At 41.2% G+C, this 23773-nt stretch overlaps 1 protein-coding gene across 2 annotated transcripts in view; it reads right to left on the minus strand.

Annotated features, from left to right (window-relative positions):
• TRIM44 (tripartite motif containing 44) overlaps positions 1–19691 on the minus strand; it is an 86311-nt gene extending 66620 nt beyond the window's left edge. For both annotated transcript variants that reach the window (XM_028153625.2, XM_054725342.1), the window contains exons 1-2: positions 18818–19691; positions 2602–2679 (exon numbers count right to left, since the gene is read on the minus strand). In XM_028153625.2, coding sequence (XP_028009426.2) covers positions 2602–2679; positions 18818–19489 — 750 coding nt within the window. In that variant the 5' untranslated portion in view covers positions 19490–19691. The remainder of the gene's footprint in view (positions 1–2601; positions 2680–18817) is intronic.
• Between the last annotated feature and the right edge of the window lie 4082 nt (positions 19692–23773).

Raw genomic sequence — 23773 nt, forward strand, 5'->3', positions numbered from 1 at the left:
AGTGTATAAACATATCCAAGATCAAGGGAGGTCCTAACAAATATCCTTCAGCTTATGGTGCATCATGGGAAAATCCTGAGGCTTCCACGGTTGCTCTCATGGGACCACTCAATTCTTTCACCTCTGGCAAGTTTCCCATCAGAAGTATTATGCATATTCATAGAGGATCCCAAAGCACTTTACCTGTATTCATCATCATGTACAGAAGCCACTCAGTGTAATTGTACATATCCTCTCCATCTTCACTGCCTAAAAGCATGTGGATGTGGCAGAAACAAAACATACAGTAGAGCTGTTGTCCCAGAAACCAGAGCAACTTGGTAAAAAAAAAAAAAAAAAAGCAGCTTCCAGTGGTCTTTAATAATTAATTGATTCATCTTCACTAAAGGAAAACTACTTACACCAGGGATCTTTTTACAATGAGCTGAGAAAATTGATAAATGTTACCCCTGGAACCCTAACCACACCAGAAGACAAAAAAATTACCAGTGTCCCAATACTTTCAATGCTGTATGAAGAGAAAATTATCCTGTGATTGGTGGCTGCGGCCCGCTTTTGAAGAGTCTGTCATTTTCTGTGACTCTGCTTCTTATAGTATTTCAGAGAAGGCAACAGGGGCACAGTGTGAACATATGGTAGCAAGGAGATGGAGGCTTGGTCTGCAGCATGATGTAAAAGATTGAGCACAGGCCTGGAGTCAGAGTTTGAATCCAGCTCTAAATTATACTAGCTATGGGGCAAATGACACCACCTGTCTGAGCCTCAGTGTCCTTTTCAATAATATGGGAATAATAAACTACTTTATAAAGTTGCTAAAGTAATCACAAGTATGCCAGAGGGAAGGTGGAATAATGAGTTAGTGTTTAAGGGGTACATTATAAAGTTCTGGAGATGGATAGTAGTCATAGTCACACAACAATGTGAATGCACTTAATGCCACTGAACTGTACACATAAAACAGTTAAAAAGGTAAGTTTCATTATGTATATTTTACCATTATGATTTTTTAAAATACGTAAGCCTTCTAGCACAGTGCCTGGCTCTCACTCAGTATGTGTTCAAGAAATGCTAGTCTTGTTCCACTTATAAAGAACTTTAACTGAAAGAAGAAAAGGAGATGTGAAAAGTCAAACAATGATGCTCCTTTCCCAATTTAACTGTGAGCGGCTCTGACTCTCAGGCTGAGCCAGCTGGCACCCCTACCAGGTAGTGCCACAGTAAGTATCAGGGTAGGAGAAGAGAGGCTGTGTTAGTCATAATCCCTCCAGCATGTTCAGTTCCCAGGCCACCCCTACCCTAGTATGGCATCTCCCAGAATATCAATCCTACAGCCCCCAGCATCTTGCAAAGAAAGCTGGGAAGTTTAAACCATTTCCCAGACCAGACTCCAGGTCATGAGGACAAAAGCATTCGCAATGACAGCTGGCTCCTGGAAGTTGGGGAGAGACAAAATGCTAATGCTGAACACCAACTGGATGGGTCTGGAGCCTGTTCCAGTCCCTAGCATTAAAGCTGATCAGTATCTCAGATGCCTTTGGCTGAATTTAATGGACACAGAGGACAATAGTCTCAAAGACCTGGTAAAGGAAAATTAAAAATGCACTTGTCTGCAGTTCAGAGAAAACAATTAATGATTATGTGTTGTACTAGTAAGCCAGAAAGTACAGAAAGGGAAAATAGATGACTTATCTCTAAGCATATTAGCACACTGCTTTTGATGGGCAGGCTTAATTAGATCTTGATGCAGTGTTCTTTTTCTCTCTCTCAAATATATTTTTATTGATTTCAGAGAGAAAGGGAGAGGGAGAGAGAGAGAGAAACATCAATGATGAGAGAGAATCATTGACCAGCTGCCTCCTGCATGCTCCGCACTGGGGATCGAACTTACAACACAGGTATGTGCCCGACTGGGTTCCTAAGTCGATGCTCAACTCCTGAGCCATGCCGGCTGGGCTTGATGCAGTGTTCTGATAGATGATTGTTAACATCCCTCGAACTTAGCTCAAAGAGAATGAAATACAGGTTTCCCTGTTCCTATGAAACTTTTGTAAGCTGAAATGGCGTAACACAAAGACACATTTACCATTCATTTATGTGGAAAATATTCTTAGTGTTTCCAGACCCCAAAAAAATCACGTACCAAATCATACTAAATATGCTTATTTACCAGTTTTACGCTAAGTGAAACACCCTTAGGAGCTCTCTGAGGCTTTTCTGATATCTTAGGACACATCTTGCTAACAGATGCACAAAATAAATGGAGATAAAACACAGAGGCTCACAGACACAGTCAAAGCTATAGCGGTGGATACTGGGATGCTGAGTGTAACTCTTCAGGAAGGAGGTTGGCAGGGCCACTTGTTCCTCGGGGTTGTGCTGCCTCTAACAGCTCCTTGCAAAACAAAGGCTGAAGGCTATTTTCACTTTTCTTCATAAAAGCGATAAAAGCGAAAATTCTCTCCAGATTTCTTTCAGTTAGTGAAAACAGGTACTAAGGCAGGTCTTTCATAAAAAGCAAAGTAGGGTAAAGTGAACTTCCAAAAAGTGGGAGATACCCGTACTTGGGGTACCAATAGTCAATAAATTCCAAACAATACTTACTTTAGGGTCTGAGCTCTTGAACTTTAACCTTTCCACCAATTCTATCATAGCCGCCTTTAATCCGCCAGAGTCTTTGCTCTAGAAAAAAGAAAAGTGGGGTCATTAGACAGCATTTGTTGCCCTCTCGAACACAATCAGCATTTCATGGGACAACGAAATGGAAAGCAATTTTTTTTTCTCAGCCAAGAAAATGAAACAACTAGGGGGAGCTGTGTTGCCCCTCTTCCTCTTCTCTAAGGATAAAGAGGGCCGGGACATAAATTGCCCAGTGACCTGGAATGAAAATTAAATGCAATGTGTACAGGCTGACTCACTGCTTCATCTCAGTGCTCAACTGTGCCAGTGTTCACTTAGGGCTGGGCTCTGCAAAAGCGATTTCCTTCTGAGATGTCTATTTAATGACCTAGTGATTCTTATTTTGAACTTCTACACACTAAATACTGAAGTATGTAATATTAAACATTCTTAGAAAAACAAACGCAAAGAAAATGCCCCGAAATATCATTGGAAATGGTATTACAGTGTGCTGGTTGAGTACAGGTTTTTTAGTCAGACATAAATGGTTTCAAATTTGGGGTCTGCCATTAACTAGTTGACTAACCTCTGGCAAATTATTGACCTTCTCAAAACCTTCTCCTTCCATAAAACGGGGATAATGAATAGACCTATTTGGAGGCTTAATTGACATAGTGTTTGTAAAGGTATTAGCACAGTATGTGGTACACAGTAAGTGCTCAATAAATATCACCTACTACTATTACTGTTATTCCAATAAAAATGTAATGTGAGCCACAAATGCAAGCCATGCATGTAATTTTAAATTTTCTAGTAGCCACAAAAATAAAGTGAAATTAAGTTTAATATATTTAACTTAACTCAGTATATCCAAAATATTATCATTGCAACATGCAATTTCAACATGAGGTATTCAAATATTATTTTTCATACTAGGTCTTTGAAATCTAGTATGTATTTCATACTTACAGCCCAATTCAGCTTGGACTAGCCATATTTTGAGTGCTCCCAAAGCCATATATGGCTAGTGACTGCTGAATTAGATTTAGAGCATACTAGTAGATTCTAGAGCAAAAAATTCAAGTCCCAATTCCAGCACTAGTGTATGACCTTAGGCAAGTCACTTAGCCTCTCTCTTATCTGTAACATTAAGTTAAACACAATATCTATTTCATAAAGGTTCTAGTAAGATTAAATTAGCTAATATATATCAAGGTGCTTAGAACAGGGCCTGACACATGGTAAATGCAATAGATGTATGAGACTTTTTAAATTATTGTCTGTCTCCCTTACAATGTTTTAAATTCCTTAAGGGTAAATAAGCACCACATTTTTTATCTCTGTATCTGTGCCCAGCATCAAGAAGGTATTTAAAAATGTCTGCTGAATAAAAGAATGAACATACAAGCTTAAGACATGAATGTCCCAATAATATAATACATGTATGCAGCACAATCTAAAACCACATGAATTAGTTTTATTTTCTAATCTCAACTCCTCTAAGGGATAGGGGAGTGATGAAAAAGAAACATGAAGAAGCAAAATGGTTACCATTTTTATGGAGCAGGGTGAACAATAAAGAAGTACAAGATAAACAAACAGTATAAATATCTGTTCCTTAAAATTGTCCTCTGAATCGGTGATATTTGCCAAATATGCAAAACCAACTCCAATTCCTCCAAAACAGGAAATATGTACCTTGTAAGAACCCATCCTACAGATTAAAATAGACTACAGGCTAAATCTTTTTTCCCCATTTAACCTCCTTTCTCTCCCAAAACTATATAGAAACAATCTGATGTAACGTGACTAAGGCAGATACCCGCTTTAGACGTGCGCTCCAAACACAGCTTAGTTGACATTCCTATTTTAGCTGTGGTTCTAAAACTTAATAATATGTATATTTAAAATGATGATTTACAACTCTCCAAATTTCTTCGCCAATTTAAATCTTTAATTTCTGTGGTATCACAGTAGACAACTGGGAAAGGAATCTGGAGGTCACATACCAGGGAGTGGGTGAGACACAAAGAACCTAAAAACGGGTTAAGTTGCCAGACGTAATCTTGCTTTTATGAGATGATCAGACAATAAAGCCTGTCTGGTGATACCATTCCTCTAACCTGTTCCTCATTGGCTGAACAAGCAGGTCACTTGTCCCTGGAAAGCTCTCTTCTCTCACATCCCAGCTGCCAGAGCCCATTTTAAGCTCCTCAGCAAGAGCCCCGATATATTATGACTTTCCCCCTGGCTCTAGAGCACAGACAGGAATGTGTGAAACTGCGCCTTAAAAGATTCAGAAAGGAAACAGAACGATGAAGGAATCCCTAAGAAGCAGACAGCCTGTTTGCAGGCAGATGTGCCTTGTGTGGAGAGATAAGGGAACCCTTAGCCTTCTTCCATAAAAATACAGTGTGTCAGCAGAATCCTTTCTCCTTTTAACAAAGCATCAGCAGCACTGCCTGCCCAGGGGACAGAGAGGGGAGGTAGAGACTCTTCCTTCAGGAAATCCACCATTCCACCTCCCCACCCCACTCTCTTTGAGGATTCCTCTCAAAGCTCAATTGGGGTCTATATTGAGCCAGCTATACTCAGTCTCTAACTGGGTGGTGAAAAAACCTTCCCCTGTGGCATTTTTTTAACCCATAAAATAAGCAGTTGGTCAGAAGGGAGAGGCTCTCTGGGCAGCTTCTTCCTGACAACTGCAGGGCCGGACTAGAGTACAAATGGAGGACCCTGGCCCCCCAGTCCACCCCCTTTCTCTTTCCACACCCCAGTCCTTTCCTGAGGTTCTTTCCTTACGAAGCCTTACACACTTTCAAACTAGTACACTTAAGTTCTGGGAACATCCCTGTCAAGTAGTTGTCCTTGACCACCCTGACCTTGGAAAGCACATATCAGGGGTGGGGTCTAATGGCTTGATCCATGTTTGGGAGGATGAATTTAGAAAGAGGCTCTGCAGGTCCTGGAAGTAGGTTCAATGCAGTTCATCAGGTAATTCTTAGATCCTTGGAATTTGGAGACTGGTCTAAAGGAGATGAATATGGCCAAAGAAGGGTCCTCTAAAGCATGGGGCACAGGGCAGGGGCAGAGGGTTGTCTAGGTCTAAGGTGCTTTTGAGTATGAGTGCCCCAGGGTGGTATCGTATTTTAGTTAATTATTTGTTTGCAAAGGACAGTCATCAGGCAAAAGGGAATGGGAACAGGAGATTGTATCCTCATACTTCCCTACCCTGGTGAAATAGAACAGCTGCCTCTGAAACCTGTGTTCAAACTGAGAAGACGACCAGAATAGTAACAAAAGGCAAGCTAATTCTAACCTTGTAGACATTTGGTTCCATAAATGGGCAGATTCTACTCTGTCAATTCTTGAGGCAGGCACTGTGAGAGGCAAAGAAATCAAATTCTCCTAATACTGGTCTTCTTCACCTCCATCCCACACAATGCATTCCAAGAACATGGAATTCAATGTGAGCATATCTTGTTTATGCACCTCTTTCCTCCGCTACAAGAGAGTAGAATAAAAAGAGACAAGTGCTATGTTGTGACACCCTGCCTACTCCTCGAGTTTGATCCATCGGTAGAGATGTGGGATGCTTCACAAAAGCCAGCTCCTAGGGATGAGTCATAACACCAAGAAAAAACAAAAATACCTTATGTGTAAAGACATTCTTTACTCTCCAAAGCACTTTCATATGCTTTTCAATTGGTATTTCACAATAAACCTAAAAAGTAGTATATTCTCACTTTATATTTGAGAAAATGGCTGGTGGAAATAAAAAAATGCCTGCAGGAACCCCCAAATTGCAGACACTCCTTCACTGGCATTTCACGGTAACACTACTTCTTAGTGTATTCTCACTTCATAATGGAGGAAAATGGTTCTGTGGAAGTCAAACGATGTTCCCAAAATCATAGAGCTAGTAAACAACAAAACCAGGATCAGAAAGATCCAAATGTGAAAGATTAAAAATTCAACAGAAGAGGTTGGCATCAAGAATACACAAGAAAATACATAAGGGATTCCTATAAATAAGAAAAAGACAAATGAGCCCAAAAGAAATCCCAACAAAGGGTATGAACATTACAGAAATGTCAAATGGCTAATAAACATATGAAAAGATGTTTTAAAAAGCTCAAATTACTTAATCAACATATGTCTCATCCATTATATTGAAAAAAGTTTTGATTTGATAATATCAAGTGATGCGGGGCTCTGGGGAAACTGGGGATTTTCATATGTTGCTGATATAAAGTGATAAAGCTACTTTGAAGTCACATGCCTAGCAAATCCATTTCTCCCTTTCACCTATTGATAAATACTAGCACATGTGTCTAGAAGGCATGCACAAAAATATTTATTGCAGCACTGATTATAATACTGAAAAATTGAAAACATTCTAAGTATCCATCAATAGTGAGTGACTTGCCCTAGCTGGACTGGCTCAGTGAATAGAGTGTAGACCTGCAGACCAAAGGGTCCCGGGTTCGATTCCTGTCAAGGGCATACACCTCCCTTGACCGGAAGTTGCAGGCTCCTCCCTGACCCAGGCCCTGGTTGGGGCTCCTGCAGGAGGCAACTAATCCATGTGTTTTCCTCACATTGATATTTCTGTCTTTTCCTCTCTCTAAAAATCAATGAAAAAATATCCTCAGGTGAGGATAAAAGATAAAAATAGTGGGTGGCTAGATAAATTACAGAATTAACCAACTATAAAATATGATATAGCAAATCAAAATAAAGTAATCTGTATGTATCTGAATACAAGACAAGACAGAATGTTGAATTAAATTTGCAAAATGCTATATTCATTTTTTTATAAAACCACAAAACTCTTATTTTCTATGGGTGAAGTATATACATATATAAAAAACTAGAAAAGCAATGATTTGACGGGACAGTATCAGGAATAGTAGTAGGAAGAGTCTTAGACTTACCTAAATGTAAGTCTACAAAGGAAAGGGAGGAGAAAAGGAAGAACAGACCTAGAGCTTCTTCATGAGCTTTGCCCAAGTACAAATACTGGGACTCCATTCCCTTTGCACGGAAAACATATGAACCAGCAGGTACTAGAAAGAGAGAGTTCTTTACCTGGTGTTCATGTATGGATTGCAGGCAGTTTGAAATCCCCAAAACTATATGCCAAATGTGAAATGTACATGCACTTTCCTAGGAAAAGGGATTTAGCTTTCCTTAGCGTCCCCCAAAAGTTTAACCTTCCCATAGTGAAAAGAATATTGCACAAAGAGAAAGGAGATCCAGGTTCTATTCCTGGTTCCTCCACTAACTGCTATGTGAGCTTGGATGAGTCACTTTATATCTCTGGGTTTCTGTTTCTCCATCTGTAAATGAGGGAAAGGGGACAAATCAGAACCTACGTGTATGCAGCCTGCAGCCTACAGAACTTTTTAGGCCTTTAGAGTGTTGTCCCGCACAGTATAATGGGAATTTTTAAATTAGTTGCTAATTTAAAAATCAGGAGATATTACATAATAAAATGTTCTAGCTTCTTTTGAAAATCTGAAGGTATGATTGTACTGGGCTCCCATTCCCACATAGCAGCAATTAGCTGAAGCTGAATAGCAACTATCACTTTAGCCCAGGCAAGCTCTCTCCAATTTGTCATGGTTACCCTGGCTTGCTTCTCTCATTTACATTACCTTTCTGCTCCCTGTAGACATCTGAAGTTGCTATCCCCGGAAGCAACTCTCTCTGAAGGTTTTTTTGTTTGTTTTACCTTTAAAGGTCCTTGTTTGAACACCAAGAAAGTTGAGATGTCTTTCTTCATAGAGGATTAGAATATCTCACAAACATATATCTATCTATTCATCCCAAAATACAGAAATAAAATAGCTCATTCTAATGTAAACATCCTTTGAAAATGGGCGAGGGGCAGAAACAAAGGTGCAATATGGTAGGTAAACATGGCATAAGAACAAGCATTATTTCTTGACAACCAGTCTCTTTACTATTATGGGAGTCAGTTGAGTGCCAATAACCATTTGGGTACCAAAAGAAAAGTCTTGTGTCAGTAGAAATGTAACTGTAAGTCACTTAAATATCCTCAAATGGCTCCTAAGTATTGAATCAATATTACAAAGATTCAGAGGATGTTGAGTTCAGAAAGAATATTGGCTGCCTGTTTTGTGTTTTTCTATCCCACTGGCCTTATGTTGGTACCATACTTTAAAAAAAAAAAAATCAACCCAACTTTCTGTCATTTTTACAAACAGGTTTTGCTTGAGAGAAATAGTTGAAAAGGATTGTGAAACAATATATCAGAAGTCCCCCTAAGGAATCAAATAATAAGCTTATTTCATCTCACATCCTCTACACTGATTATTTCCTCCATTGGGACTATTGTGCACTCAGATCTTCCCATCACTGGCTCTAACTATAACCAGGTCACTTCCTCAAAAAAGTCCTTCTCAGATCTTAAACAGCCTCCCTCTAACTTCCCCATCCCAGTCACTCTCTTTCCTGAATCTAGTTTGTTACTCATAATACTTATCCTTATTTGAAATATTATTTATTACTTAACTTGCTTATGTCTATTTTACTCATGCAATATAAACTCCATGAGACCAGGGATTTAGGATTGTTCATTGTTAAATTCCCTACTGCCCAAAATACTTCACCTAATTGAATAAATAAATCAAAGTAAAAACAATTATTGCACTAACTTCAAACAATATATAAAAATATCTTAATACTCTACTTCAAAGAATTGTGGAAAAATTTAATGAGCTAATATGTAGAAAGTTTACAGTACAGAACCTGGCACATAATACATTCTCAATAAATTTTATTATCATTGTTATTGTTATTATTAATTGAATAAAAATATATTGAGTGACTGTCTACTAAATACCAAGTACTGCACTAGAGAAGTGCTAAATGGAAAAAAATAAACAAAACAACCTATTACTAATCAAAATACTCTATAAAATTTCCAAGAAGAAAATTTCAGATAGAAGGGAAAGACTAGTTTTAGAATATTCAAAAGTGTGTATACATTAAATGCCTTCATATGTCAGGAGAGTGTGTGTACAATTTAGAGAGGTTAAATGTAAGTCGAAATAACTAAGTAAGAACAGAGGCAAAATGGGATGGTGGAAAGAACATGTACTTTGGGATCAGACCTAGATTCATACCCTAGTTCTTCCACTTATTAGCTAAGTGACCATCTGCAAATCTCAACCTCTTTAAGTATCAATTTCCTCATTTGTAAATGAGAATCATAATAACAAAGCTGACTGTGGGAAATTTATTGAGATCAACTGAAAAAAATAAATGAAAAGCCCCTAACCTAAAACCACTCAATAACTGTTATCATTACTACTAGAGGCCTGGTGCACAAATATGTGCACAGGTGGGGTCCCTCGGCCTGGCTGGCAATTGGGGCTGCTCATCTTGCCCAGTCCCCATCAGGGCAGATCAGGGCGGTCGGCCGGCCGGGAGAAAGGACTGCAGGAGGTTGGCCAGCTGTGGGAAGTTGGCTGTGGGAGTGCACTGGCCACCAGGGGCAGCTCCTGCGTTGAACAATCTACCCGCTGGTGTTCAGTGCGTATCATAGCGACTGGTCGACCAATCGTTCAGTCGACCCGTCGTAACAGTTACTTAGGCTTTTATATATATATAGATTCTCATCTCTGGAATCTCAAAATTCAGCAGCAGATAAGAGTTTCCGGACTCTTAGTTTTATAACCTCAGTTGAAGGTTAGCATTTTCATTCTTCACACACATTAAATCAGAGTTTACCACTCAACACAGGTTACACCCCGCCAGGGTTCACACAGACCCAAAGTACAGAGTGGAGAACAGTAGGGATGCCTATAACATTTCTCCCCATGATTGCCTACTGAAAGAAAATGGAGGCTATTTTCTAACCAGAAAGTAAAGGGAATATTGCCCCTGCTTCCCCTCTGCTTCTATAAAAATTTCCAGCAGTTCAGAATGTAAAACAGAATTTAAAGAGGACAACCAGCAAGACTTGTGAACCTAAAATTAGGCTTACCAGCTGTGTTTTGGTTAGCTAGTGCATAAGGCACCAGCAGGACACCAAAATATACAGGAGCCTCTTCTCTGAAGACAAGTTTTTCACCAGCCTATCTGCCCACCAGAGTAGAGAAGGCAGAAGGAGCAGAAGGAGAGGGGGCTGAATAGCTTTCACCCAAAGAAACTCAGTATCCAAAACTTCTACTGCTGCCAGACTAACTGGTCTGGCATTGAACTCAGAATAGAACCTCAGATGGCTCTGTAACAGTAATAAGAATAAGAGTCACCAACTGCTGAGGGCTTATTATATCACAGGCATTGTGCTCTTCACATGTATGATCTCGTTTGTTCCTCACTATATAACCCAATGAAGAGGAACAATTTTGATACTCATGTTACATATGAGGAAACAAAGATTCCGAGAGTGAATTATCCAACATGACACAGCTAATAAGTCTCAGAATAGGACTCAAACCCATAGACTGCAAAGTAGCTAACTAAAACAAGACTTTTGGGTCATTCATATTCATTCTCCCATTCCCTAGTAACAGAATAAAGCTTTTAGCTAGATACACTGTGGCCTGGAGAAAAGATTGTTTCCCAGCTCCTCTTGCAACTAACTAGATAAGGCCATCTTCACTTTCTTATGCCTGCTATCCTGAACTTCAATGTGCTGGCTGGTCCCCCAGCAGCCATCTTGGTCCATTCTATATAATAAAGAGGTAATATGCAAATTGACCATCACACCCTCACAAGATGGCTGCCTACGACCAGGCCAGCAGGGGGGTTAGTGAGGGATGACCAAACGACTGAGCAGCAGGCTGCATGGTGGGACCAGGCTGGCAGGGGGAGGGGGGCGGGCCGTGAGGGGGCGACCAGGCCGGCAGGGAGGAGGCAGTTGGGGGCAACCTGGCCAGCAGCGGGAGGGGGGGGCAGTTAGGGGTGACCAGGCCAGCAGGGGAGCAGTTAGGGGTGATCAGGCTGGCATGCAGAGGCAGTGAAGGGCAATCAGGTCAGCAGGGGGGGCAATTAGAGGCAACCAGGCAGGCAGGCAGGTAAGCGATTCGGAGCCAGCAGTCCAGGATTATGAGAGGGATGTCCGACTGCCAGTTTAGGTGTGATACCCAGGATCTGGCCTAAACCAGCAGTTGGACATCCCCTGAGGGGTCCCGAATTGGAGAGGGTGTAGGCTGGGTTAAGGGGATCCCCCCATGCACGAATTTTGTGCACCAGGCCTCTAGTTACATCATAAGGATGGCAGAGCTGGAAAGAGCCTAGATTCTTCATAACCTCATCGTTCCTCCATACCAGCTTTAGACTGTCTCCATCCAGGCTTCTTTTACACAAGAGAGAACTAAACATCTATCTTGTTTGAGTTGCTGTTATTTTGGATTTTTCCAAATTATTTCATTATTTTAGACGCAGTTGAACTTAATGTAAACATTTATATACTAAATCATAATATAATACTGTCTCTTTGATGCCCTGGAAATAGATAAGATTATACTTCATAGCATAAATGTACCAAATATTTCATATATATCTACTATCCAACAGGCCCTGTGCTAGGTGCTGGGAACACAAAGATGGATAACATAGAGCCCTAACCCTAGCAGAGTTTATCACCCACACAGGAAAGAGACGTGGAAATGACATTGACAGTATACTGCATTTAGTGCTACAATAAATGCATACCAGCTGTTGTTATGGGAACACAGAAGAAGGTTACCTAATAGTCTGTGTCTATTAGTAAAATCCTATCTTTGAAGAAGCACCTCCAGCACCATCACCTCCAAGAAATCTTTCCTGATTCCATGCCTCCAGCAGAAATTAATTTCTCTGAGTCCACATAACATACTGTTTGTATCTTTCCTATAGGACTATATGTATAAGCTTTCTGATGTCAGGAACCACTTAATATTATTCTCAATAGGTCATACATCTCACCATAGTACTCAAAAATTATTCAAATAAATAAAATTAACTTATCAGTCTTTGACACTAAGTTAACTACATGCTATAGTTTCAACGTATTACAGTGAATGTTTTTCTCTAACAGTCTATTTAAGTTAAAAGCAGATTACTCTGCTACCTGCCAAAAAACTAGCTAGACACATCTGAAATGAGTTTTATAATTAAATGTTCAACAAGAATAATCTAGCACATTAAAATGTACATCAGAGTCATTGTCCATATGGTTATTTGCCATAAATTATGGATTGAGCCTTTAGTATATTTGGAGAGTTATGTTTGGTTGGTTGGTTTTATTTTTTAATTCTTGATTCATTTTTGATATCTGAAAAGGGCATCAATGTTGATTTTTTCCCAATGTCATGTTGACTTGATCCCAATCACACTGATACACATACGCCAAAGACAAAAACACACACCAGGGCCAGTGTTCTGTGTTTCTCTCATCCCATTCTCATCTCTACTCCACATATCAAGACTAAAGGTTTTGTGCTATCCATTCTTCGTGGCCATAGGATCCTGGTACAGAAGTCATCAGAGCAAAAATTGGTGAAATTCTAATGAAGTCTATAGTTTTGTTAGTAATACTGTTCCAATGTTAAGATAAGCAGAGTACAGTACGCAGCTTTGAACTCGGGACATTACTGATTGATAGAAACTGTGCTGAGCATTTATTTGATTAGGAGTCGAAAGTTAGGCAGGTGAGCAGAAGGTAACTGAAAGCAAAGCCTATGACATTTGAGGCATTTAAAGAAGACCCTTTCCATATAGATTTGGAATCTTCCCACCCCTGCCAAAGAGTAAAGCCCCAGAGTAAAGGCAAACCAAAGTAAACTTTTCACTACCTGACCCTCCAAAGGGGACTGTGGGGAGGGTTGCCTTGGAGCGGAACAAAATGGGTTGAGGCGGGTGGCTTGGGTTGGGATGAAAGAAAATTCTTCAAGAGGCTGTAAACTTTGGAAGACACTTCCTGAAAATTTGGTCTCAAGCAATTTAGTTTAAGGGGGTTCTAAATAAGTTATACTTTCAAGCTTTAGCGGAAGCAAACTGAAATCCTCCTTCAAATACAGTTTCATGCCACGACTTGGGAAATCCCGACAAAAAAATTTTTAAAGGCAATGAAAAGCTATGCTGTCAAACATAATGAACAAAAAGAAATAAAGAAACAAAAACACCATCAAAAACAATAACAGAGAGAGATCTAAAAAGTCTTCACCTACTGAAAACCACAGATTCTAAATGAACATGCTGACTTTATTCTTAAAGGAATAAAGATAGCTGCAGTATGAACAAAAGATAATAGGATATGATTCACATATTTATACTGATACATTTGGAAATTTAGATAGAATAAACAACTTTTGGGAAAATAACATTAAAATTGACTTAAGGAAAATAGACAACTTGGACAGAACTATAACCATTAAATGGAATCATAGCCAAAAATACTATACAAAACAAAACAAAACAAAATTCTTTCTCCTGTCCTCCTTCCCTCCCTCTCTCTCCTCTCCCAAACCCTCTGTCTTTTCAAGTCCAGAAGGCTTCCATGGTCATTCTTTTTTTTTTTAATTTTTATTTTATTTTATTGATTTTTTACAGAGAGGAAGGGAGAGAGAGAGTTAGAAACATCGATGAGAGAGAAACACCAATCAGCTGCCTCCTGTATACCCCCTACTGGGGATGTGCCCGCAACCAAGGTACATGCCCTTGCCCGGAATCGAACCTGGGACCCTTGAGTCCGCAGGCCAAAGCTCTATCCAGTGAGCTAAACCGGTTTCGGCCATGGTCATTCTTTATGTAACAGGACTCAAACCCGTAGACTGCAAAGTAGCCTACTATCAATCATTCTAGGAAGAAATATTTCAATCTTATACAAACACTTCCAGGGCATTAAAAGAGAAAGAAAAAGAAAACGTGAGAAGTAAACAACTTAACTCATATTATGAAGCCAACATAATCTTGATAGTAAAATCTCATGAGGACAGTAAAAGAAATTTGATTAAATTTCTCCCATAAATATAAATTAAAAAACCTACACAAATTATTAATAAACCAAACTCAAAAATTTAAGGACACTTCATCATGACCAAGTTGGGTTTGCCCTAGAAACACAAGGTTGCTTTAATTGTACAATAATAATGACACAAAGATATGAAAATAAGACCATATACTAATATATGCATATACTGGTATTTGCTAAAAGAAGCACTTGAAAGATAAAGCAAAAATTTTAATGAAAGTGGGAAACCAGGTGAAAGGGGCAAAGGTAAAAGATAGGCTTTTGAGACATGTAAATATATTACTGATTTTTAAATTTATTAGTAAATTGGTTAATGTAATTAAAGTGTAAAATCACATGTATACCTAATAGATACAGAAAAAGTATTTGATAAAACTTAGAGTCCATTCAGTATTAAAGAAAACTCTTTAATAAATTAGAACTAGAAGGGAGCTTTATTAATCTGATGAAATATATATGTAAACAAAAAAGCAAACAACTATAACATTATTTGTGAAATGTTGTAAATAATCCCTCAATTAGGAACAAAGTCAGAATAACCACTATCACTTATATTAAACATTATACTTGAGGTCTTATCCGTGCCAATTAAGGCAAGAAAAAACAACAACAGGTATAAGGATTAAAAAGAAACAAAAACTGTCCCTCATTGCAAATAACATTATTATCTAGGTAGAATGAACCTATAGATTAATTACTACAATATGTAAGGGAATTTAAGAAGATACCTTAATATAAAAATCAATATATAAAAGTTAGTCATACTCCTATATACAAACAATTAGAAAACAAAAATTAAAAACATTTTTTACAATACTATAAAATTATAAGTAACCAGAAATATTTTTCGCAATGATGTAGAAGATCTTTCAGAAAAAAAGTGTAAAACTTTATTGTAAGGCAATAAAAATACCTAAATAAATAGATTAGAAAACTTCATGTAATGATATTAATTCTTCATGTATTGGTTTATAAATTGAATATGATACAGAAAACATCCTGCAGGCTTATTTTATATAACTTTATAGTATGAGTTTAATAAATGTAAATGGCCAGACTGGATAAGACACTCGCCAAGAAGAACAAAGTGGAACACTTGCTCTACCATGTATTGACACATGTTACAAAGTGATGATAGCATATCAGTGTAGAAAGGATAAGCTTTTCAATAAATGCCGCTAGAGCAGCTGGCTATCTATATGTGGGAGAGGAGAATGAAATTGAGCCCCTACCTCCACTACACAAAAATCAATACTAAGTTGAACAAAGCACAAAAAGCACTAACAATAAAGAAAATTCTTGATGAAAATTCCATTACATTAAAATAAAGAACTTGATTCAAGGCACAAATTTTTAAAAAGAAAAAGAGAAAACAGAGTATATAAGAATATACTTGCAACCCATATATATAAACAACAAAGAAGTCAGAAATAAATATGTAAAACTTCTATAAATTAATGAGAAAAAGATCGATAAACCAATAGAAAGGACCTGAATGGGCACTTCAAAAGAATACAAGATATTCAGTCATCAGTGACCAGAGGAATGCAAATTTAAACCACAAGAAGATATTACATATCCACAAGATTGACAAAAATTAAAAATTCTGTAATAGCAACTGTTCCTGAGGATACAGAGCAAGATCTCTCAAGCACTCTTCATGGCAATGCAAATTGGTACAACCACTTTGGAAACTATTTGGCATCACCTAGTAATGTTAAAGACTAGAGGCCCGGTGCATGGATTTGTGCACCAGTGGGGTCCCTCAGCCTGGCCTGCAGGGATTGGGCCGAAACCAGCAGCCCAACATCCCCCTAGGTGTCCCGGATTGCGAGAGGGCGCAGGCTAGGCCAAGGGACCCCACTGGTGCACAAATCCATGCACTGGCCCTCTAGTATGCATATAAGATCTTTGGTTAATCTCTTCCCGCCCTCCCTCTTCCCCCTTCCCTCTGAGATTCATTAGTCTGTTCCATGTTTCCATGCCTATGCGTTGAGCATCTGCCCCCTGGTGGTCAGTGTGCATCATAGCTACCAGTTGAACAGTCGCTTAGGCTTTTATATATATAGTTATTCATAGTCTATGACCCAACAATCACAGTCTTAAGTTTATATTTCACTTAAATGTATGCAGATGTGCGCTGGGAGACATGAACAAGATTGTTTATACCAATATTTATAACAGCCAGAAGCTCTGGAAATCAAATGTTCATTGTTATTATTTTTAAAATACATTTTTAATGATTTCAGAGAGGAAGGGAGAGGGAGAGGGAAGGAGGGAGGGAAGGAAGAAGGGGAGAGAGAGAGAGAGAGAAGGAAAGAGGGAGGGAGGGAGGGAGGGAGGGAGGGAGGGAGGGAGGGAGAAGAGAGAGAGAGAGAGAGAGAGAGAGAGAGAGAGAGAGAGAGAGAGAGAGAGAGAGAAGAGAAACATCAATGATGAGAGATGAACGCCCCATACTGAGGATCCAGCCCCACAACCCGGGCATGTGCCCTGACTGGGAATCCAACCATGACCTCCTGGTTCATAGGTTCACGCTCAACCACTGAGCCATGCCAGCTGGGCTCAAATGTTTATTATTGACAGAATAAGTAACTTGTGGCATATTCATAAAATGAAATTCTATACAACAATGAAAATGAACAAACCACAGCCACCTGCTAGATCAGTGGTCGGCAAACTCATTAGTCAACAGAGCCAAATATCAGCAGTACAACGATTGAAATTTCTTTTGAGAGCCAAATTTTTTAAACTTAAATTTCTTCTAACGCCACTTCTTCAAAATAGACTCGCCCAGGCCATGGTATTTTGTGGAAGAGCCACACTCAAAGGACCAAAGAGCCTCATGTGGCTTGCGAGCCGCAGTTTGCCGACCACTGTGCTAGATGAATCTTACAAACACAATGACATATTATACCAACTGTGCCAAGTTCAGGTAAGTTTAGGAATGCATACATATGTGGTAAAAGTATAAAAAATAAGCAAGGAAATTATCACTGGAAAAGTCAGGATAATGGTTACTTAAGGGAAGGGAAGTGGTTATAACTGGAAAAGGGCACAGGGCTTTAACACTGCTAATATTCTATTTCTTAATCTGAGTGGATTTGCCTTATAGTTACTTGACAGACTGTGCATGTATTTTTACACATTTTGAGTGTGTATTTTACAATAAAAAAAGGAAAATTTTAATGCAAGGATTTTCATTTTCAAAGTATTTGTTATCTCAGTGCCAGCAATGTGACTTATGGGATCAAAAGTCATCATAAGATGACAACATTCACTAATGAACTGATCACTTTATAAACTGGATCACTCCAGCCCTGGCAGGGTAGCTCAGTTGGTCAGTGTGTCGCTGGATACACCATGGTTGTGAGTTCCATCTGCAGTCAGGGCACATCCATCAACCAATGAATGGGTGAATGAGTAGAACAACAAATTGATGTTTCTCTCCCCCCTCCCTTCTTTCTTGCTCAATCAATCAATCAATCAATAAACTGATTACGCCATTCAAACATTCCTCCCTGGTTAATGCCCGTAGTTTCATTGACTGTATACATCACAATATAAATAAAAGGAAAGTCATTTGCAAATTCATTCATTCAACAAGTATTTATTAATGTCCACTACTTTCCAAACACTATTCTAGGGGTTCAGCAAGGCCTTCTTACAAAAGATGGAGGGTTGAAGACCCCCATCCCCATCCCAATTTTGCCTCCACCCTTTCATCCCCTCTTCCAAACAAGTATCAAACATGAAGAACCCAAAAGGAACTCAGGGCACACACGAAGTTATTATCAAAACCCCAACCTTGGGCAGTGTTGACACGACTTGCTAGGATTTCATCTGGCAAAATTCAAGAGCCCTAAGTCTCAACAATGGTGATGCTGTGGGAACAGGCTTAAGTGGGGTCAAAACTCCCAACACATGCTTTTTATCTGGGATCCAGAGACCAGAGCCTTCCAATTTTTCCAGACACCGTCTACCTGATTTTGTGAGGACATGTATTTCTCTTGGGTCGGAGTCCAGAACTTGCATCTGATTCCCTAAGGAGTTCCACCAAAAGGGTGAATTAGCTCCCAGCTGCTCCGGGCAAGCTGAAGGGACAACGTTGGAGGGGCATGATCAAAGGGAATGTGGCCCCAACTACACCCCCTGAGCTGAAACCAAGGTCCCCTGACCTCTAGGCCTCTGCTCTGAACACCCCATACTTACTCTCAGCTCCTCGAAGGCTTCGTCCAGGGTGGAGAGTTGGTGGCCCTGGTGGGCCCCAATGACTGGACACAGGACGCAGATGAGCTGCTTATCTTCCTGGCAGTAGGTGCTCAAATCGAGCCCATGGTCCGGACACTTCCTCTGGGCCACTCTCTCCGCCTCCATTTCTATCTCTGGGTCAAATTCACTCTCTGCCTCGGTTTCCCCCTCCGCCTCCGACTCTCCATCTTCGTGGTTGTCTTCCTCCGCCTCGCTCTCTTGCTCGTCCTCCATGTCTTCCTCAGTGTCGTCTTCGCTCTCTTCCTCGCTCTCCTCACTCTCTTCCTCCGTCTCGCTCTCTTCTTCTTCTTCTTCGGAGTCACTGTCTTCCTGGGACTCGCTCTGCTCCCCCGCCTCGCCCTCTACGCGGCCCTCCTCCTCCTCCTCCACCTTGGCCTTCCCCTCGCCTTCCCGCTGGGCTCGGGGGGCCCAGGCCTGGGCGGCGCCGTGCACGTACTGGGCCAGGTGGTGCCCGGGGAACTTGAGCCGGTGGCCCTCGGCGTGGCGGCGGCAGTAGCAGAAGCCGCATTCCCGGCACACTTCCTCGGCCCCCGGCGCCTCGTCGGGCTCGCACTGGTCACACGTGCCGTCGTGCGGCAGCTCCTCGAAGGCCGCGCCCACTCCGGAGGCCATGCGGGTGCGGTGACAGGGCCGGGCCTGGGGGGCCCCCCCACCCCGGAGATCGCCGCTGGGCTCCGCGGGCTCCTCACGTCCTCCTGCCAGCCGATCCGGTCCCAGGGAGGCGCTGCCCGCCTGGGCCGCGTGGGATCCGGGAGAGGGGCTGGGGCTGGGGCGCCGCTGCCGCCAGCTCCGGGCAGCCCCCGCCGGCCGAGGAGCAGAGGGCCTGCCCGCCCGCCCCGCCGCCGCCGCCGCTGCCGCCGGGCGCCCCCTGCGCTTCCTCGGGGCCCGGGCACTTCCGGTGAGGCGGCCCCCGCGCCCCTGATGGCCCCCGCGCCGCCCGCTTGGCCTCTCTCGCTGCCCCAGCGAGATCCCGAGATCGCGGAGCCGCGCCACCCCGGTTCCACTTTCCGTGTCCCCGTCAGGCGGCCTCCTTTCACTTCCTGAGTCATTTAAAGTGGCAATGGCCCTTTCCTGCGGCTCCCGCGGGGGCTCCGCATCCCCGGAAGGAGGGGGGAGGATGGAGGAGGCCTCCCTCACATCCCAGCTGGGGCCCCGCCTCCCCCGGTTTCTCTCTGGAGGTGTCAACGGATTTGCCAAGCCCACTAGGCAGGTGTGCGTGTCTGTTTCAGTCTCTCCCCTTCCCACGTGTCCCTGACCTCCCCAGTCCCCGCTGCTGGGTGCAAGGGAAGGTGTCCGGGCAGAGCATTGCTGCCCAGAACCTGGCCGCCTGGGGTTTCCAGAGGACCCTGGGAAGGGTCCTGTTTGTGCTCCTAGGCCTGGGGAAATCTCAGAGTCAGCCTGAGCAAACAGACATTGTCATCCAGAGCAATGCTATACTTTGTCTATTTGCAAAGTCTGTTTGCATTCCTGCCTCCTAGGGGCTCAGAACCTAGAGGGCGGCAACCTTTGTGCATTTTTCTGAGAGCCTGCCTTGGGTTTGGCTGAGATGTCAGACGAGGTAGGTGGAGAGACAGCATTTATCAAATGAGAGTTCCAGTGGGCAGATTGGGTTCCAAAGAGAGGAAGGGGACTGTTATTTATTAACCCATACTAAAATGCCAAGCATTGGGCTAGCTCTTTCTGTGGCTCTTTACGAGCTGGTTTTGAAAGATCCACTGCCCAAGGGCCCCCAGATCCTGATACTACAACTTGTTGGTTTTGTGACCATGGAGAATTTAATTGATCTTTCTGTTTTCTGCTTTTAACAACGTATGTATGTGAAGTGGAAATAACGGTAATACCTATGTCATAGGGCTGTTTTGTGGATGAAATGTAAAGGTGCCTGCCATGTAGAAGTATTCACTACATTTAAACTATTATTATTGGTACAAATTATATTTAATGGACATTATGACCCTTTGAAAGGATTTTAAACATATTTTTTTCAACACATTGAGCATTTCTGGCTGGCTGCCTGTAGTGTAATCAACCCCCCATCTCTCCACCATATCTACGCCTCTCCGGTCATTGAAGAGCTTTTGTTTCATATTTGGGAGAGAAAAAGGACATTTTGATCTAGTCCCAGGAGAGGCCAAGGTGTGGTTGAAAAGAATGGAGGGGGATGGAGTGATGTCTGTTTTCCATTGACGCCCTTGCAAATTTCGAGCTCCAATTTCCAGATGAACATCACAAAAATGCAAGGGGAGAGGGTGGGGTAAACGCATTTAAAATAATTTTAATGTCTCCACATATAATGTATGCTTACTCTCTATGCAGCTTTTGTCAGAGATTTATTTTTTAGAAATATTTGTTTTTTTAACCTCAGAACAATTCTATAGAATGTTGGAAGTCAGAAGGTTTTGTGGTGTTTTTTTCCAATTGAATACTCATTTCTATTTTTTTCCAGTTCATTTCTCTGGAAATTATTTCTGTAGCTGCATAAAACAGGGATTGATGCACCATTCTGAAAAAAAAAAAATCAACAAATGTCAACTCAAACATCAACATTAGTATACTCAGAGAATAGTGTTTCTTGCTTTCTAACTAAGCAAGAAGCACTATTCTCTAGGTCTACTAGTTTCCAACTCTCCAGGCTTAGAAGGAAATAGCTTTTACAAGCATAATGTTATCACATTTAGAAAATATTTTTTCACTGAAAATAATTTTTCAGTGTCTTAAAAGAACATATTTTGTGTGTGTCCAAGATCTTGGTGGGAACAGAGGGGTGTCTTTTTGTTGTTATTATTTGTTCTTAATTTTACCTGACACTTCACAATCCTTTTCAGGTATCTGACACTTCACAATCCTTTCTTGAGCCCTCTGATAAGAGGGTCTTAGAGGCAAAATTTGATGGAACTATTAAGAAGTTATGGTCCTAGCTGGTTTGGCTCAGTGGATAGAGCGTCAGCCTGCGAACTGAAGGGTCTCAGGTTCGATTCTGGTCAAGGGCACATGCCTATGTTGCGGGCTTGATCCCCAGTGGGGGACATGCAGGAAGCAACCAATCAATGATTCTCTCTCATCATCATTGATGCTCCTATCTGTCTTTCCCTCTCCCTTCCTCTCTGAAATAAATTAAAAAAAAAACATTTTTTAAAAAGTTATGGTAATGAGGTATGGCAGACTCAATGAGACAGCCCTTCTGTAACCCTTTGCACAGAAATCAGAAGTCTGATTCCCCAGGAACTGGAATCTTTGGGAGCATTCAGAGATAGAAACATTGTTATATTAATCTGTATTGCATAGAAAATCACCTCAAAACATAGCAGCTTAAGACAATAAATATTTATTATGTCACACTTTCTATGAGCCAGGAATATAGGAGTGGCTTAGCTGGGTGTTCTAACTCAGGGTCTCTCAAAAGATTTCAGTGAAGAAGTTGGCTGGAGCTATAGGCATTGAAGGCTTGACCTGTAGGATTTGCTTCTACTGTGAAGATACAGGCAATGAAGGCATGACCTGTAGGATTTGCTTCTAAGGTAGCTCACTCGCATGGCTGTTGGCAGGAAGACTCACCACTTTCTATTGGGCTGCTTTAGACATGGCAGTTGAATTCTCCCAAAGGAACTGATCCAAGAGAGTGCAAGGTGGAAGAAGCAGTGTCTTTTATTACCTAAGCTCAGAAGTTACATGTCATCACTTCCAACATAGTCTATTAATTACAGAGATCAACTCTATTCATTATGGAAGGGGACTACACAAGGGGACTACACAATAGAAATGATTACCAAGAGGTGAGGATCTTTGGGGCCATCTTTTTTTCTTTAAGATATTTTAAATTGACTTTTAGAGAGAAAGGAAAGGAGAGGGAGAGAGAGAGAGAAACGTTCATTGGTTTCCTCCTGAACAACTTCCTTTACCCCACCAGGGATCGAGCCTGTAACCCAGGCATGTTTCCTGAACAGGAATCAAACTAGTGACCTTTTGGTGCATGGAACAATGCCCAACCAGCTGAGCCACACTGGCCAGGGCATCTTTGGGGACATCTTTGAGGTTGGCTACCATATTTTGCCCTTTTGCCCCCAATGATTCACATCTCTCTCAAATGTAAAATACATCTACTTCCTCCAAAGATCCCCAAAGTCTCAAACCATAAGCTTAAAGTCCAGAATCTTATCTAAATCCGGTCCAGGTGTGGATGAGACTCCTAGATACAGTCTTAAATGCAGCTCCTTGAGTATAGTTCCTCTCCATCTGACTATTTGTTTCCCTCTTCACTCCCAACATACAATGATGGGACAGGCTTAGCCTTTTGCACTCGGATGTCGAGTGTGACTCGACACGGTTAGCATTAGAATAAAGGAATCGAGAAAAAAGCAAGCGAGTGCAAAGGGTTAGGATAACTGGTACAGATACTCCTGTTTAAAAGGAGAAAAGACACAGAGGAGTTCACTGGTCCACAATAATCCTGAAATTCAGTTGAACACATGTTAGAAGCTCCTCAAATTAGGGTCCAATTCTACTTCTGCCCAGGAATATTGACTTCACCCTTTAAGATCTTGATTCCACTCTCTGAGGCATCCTTTCTTTTCTAAGAAAAGTAGCCCATGTTTGCAGCTATGTAACTTGTCTGTCTGCTTTCTGCTAGTAGAATTTAGGTGCTTTCATGGCCCCTTTTAGTTTTATACTGTCTCTGTTCCATTATAGTCCATGCTGGCAATGTTTCTGCCAATATAATTTCTTTTAAAATGTTGTGAGTCTCCTATGAATCTAATTGAGACACCACTTCATTGGACAAAATTCATACCCACAGATCCCTTTGAGATAAGACCTTTTCTACTCCAGAGCATCCCTCTACTGGAACTGCTGAAGCACAACACTAATAAACTTCTTTGAAGCCTTATAATTCGTCTGAAT

The sequence above is a fragment of the Eptesicus fuscus genome, chromosome 13 (genome assembly GCF_027574615.1).
Source record: "Eptesicus fuscus isolate TK198812 chromosome 13, DD_ASM_mEF_20220401, whole genome shotgun sequence".
Lineage (NCBI taxonomy): Eukaryota > Metazoa > Chordata > Mammalia > Chiroptera > Vespertilionidae > Eptesicus > Eptesicus fuscus.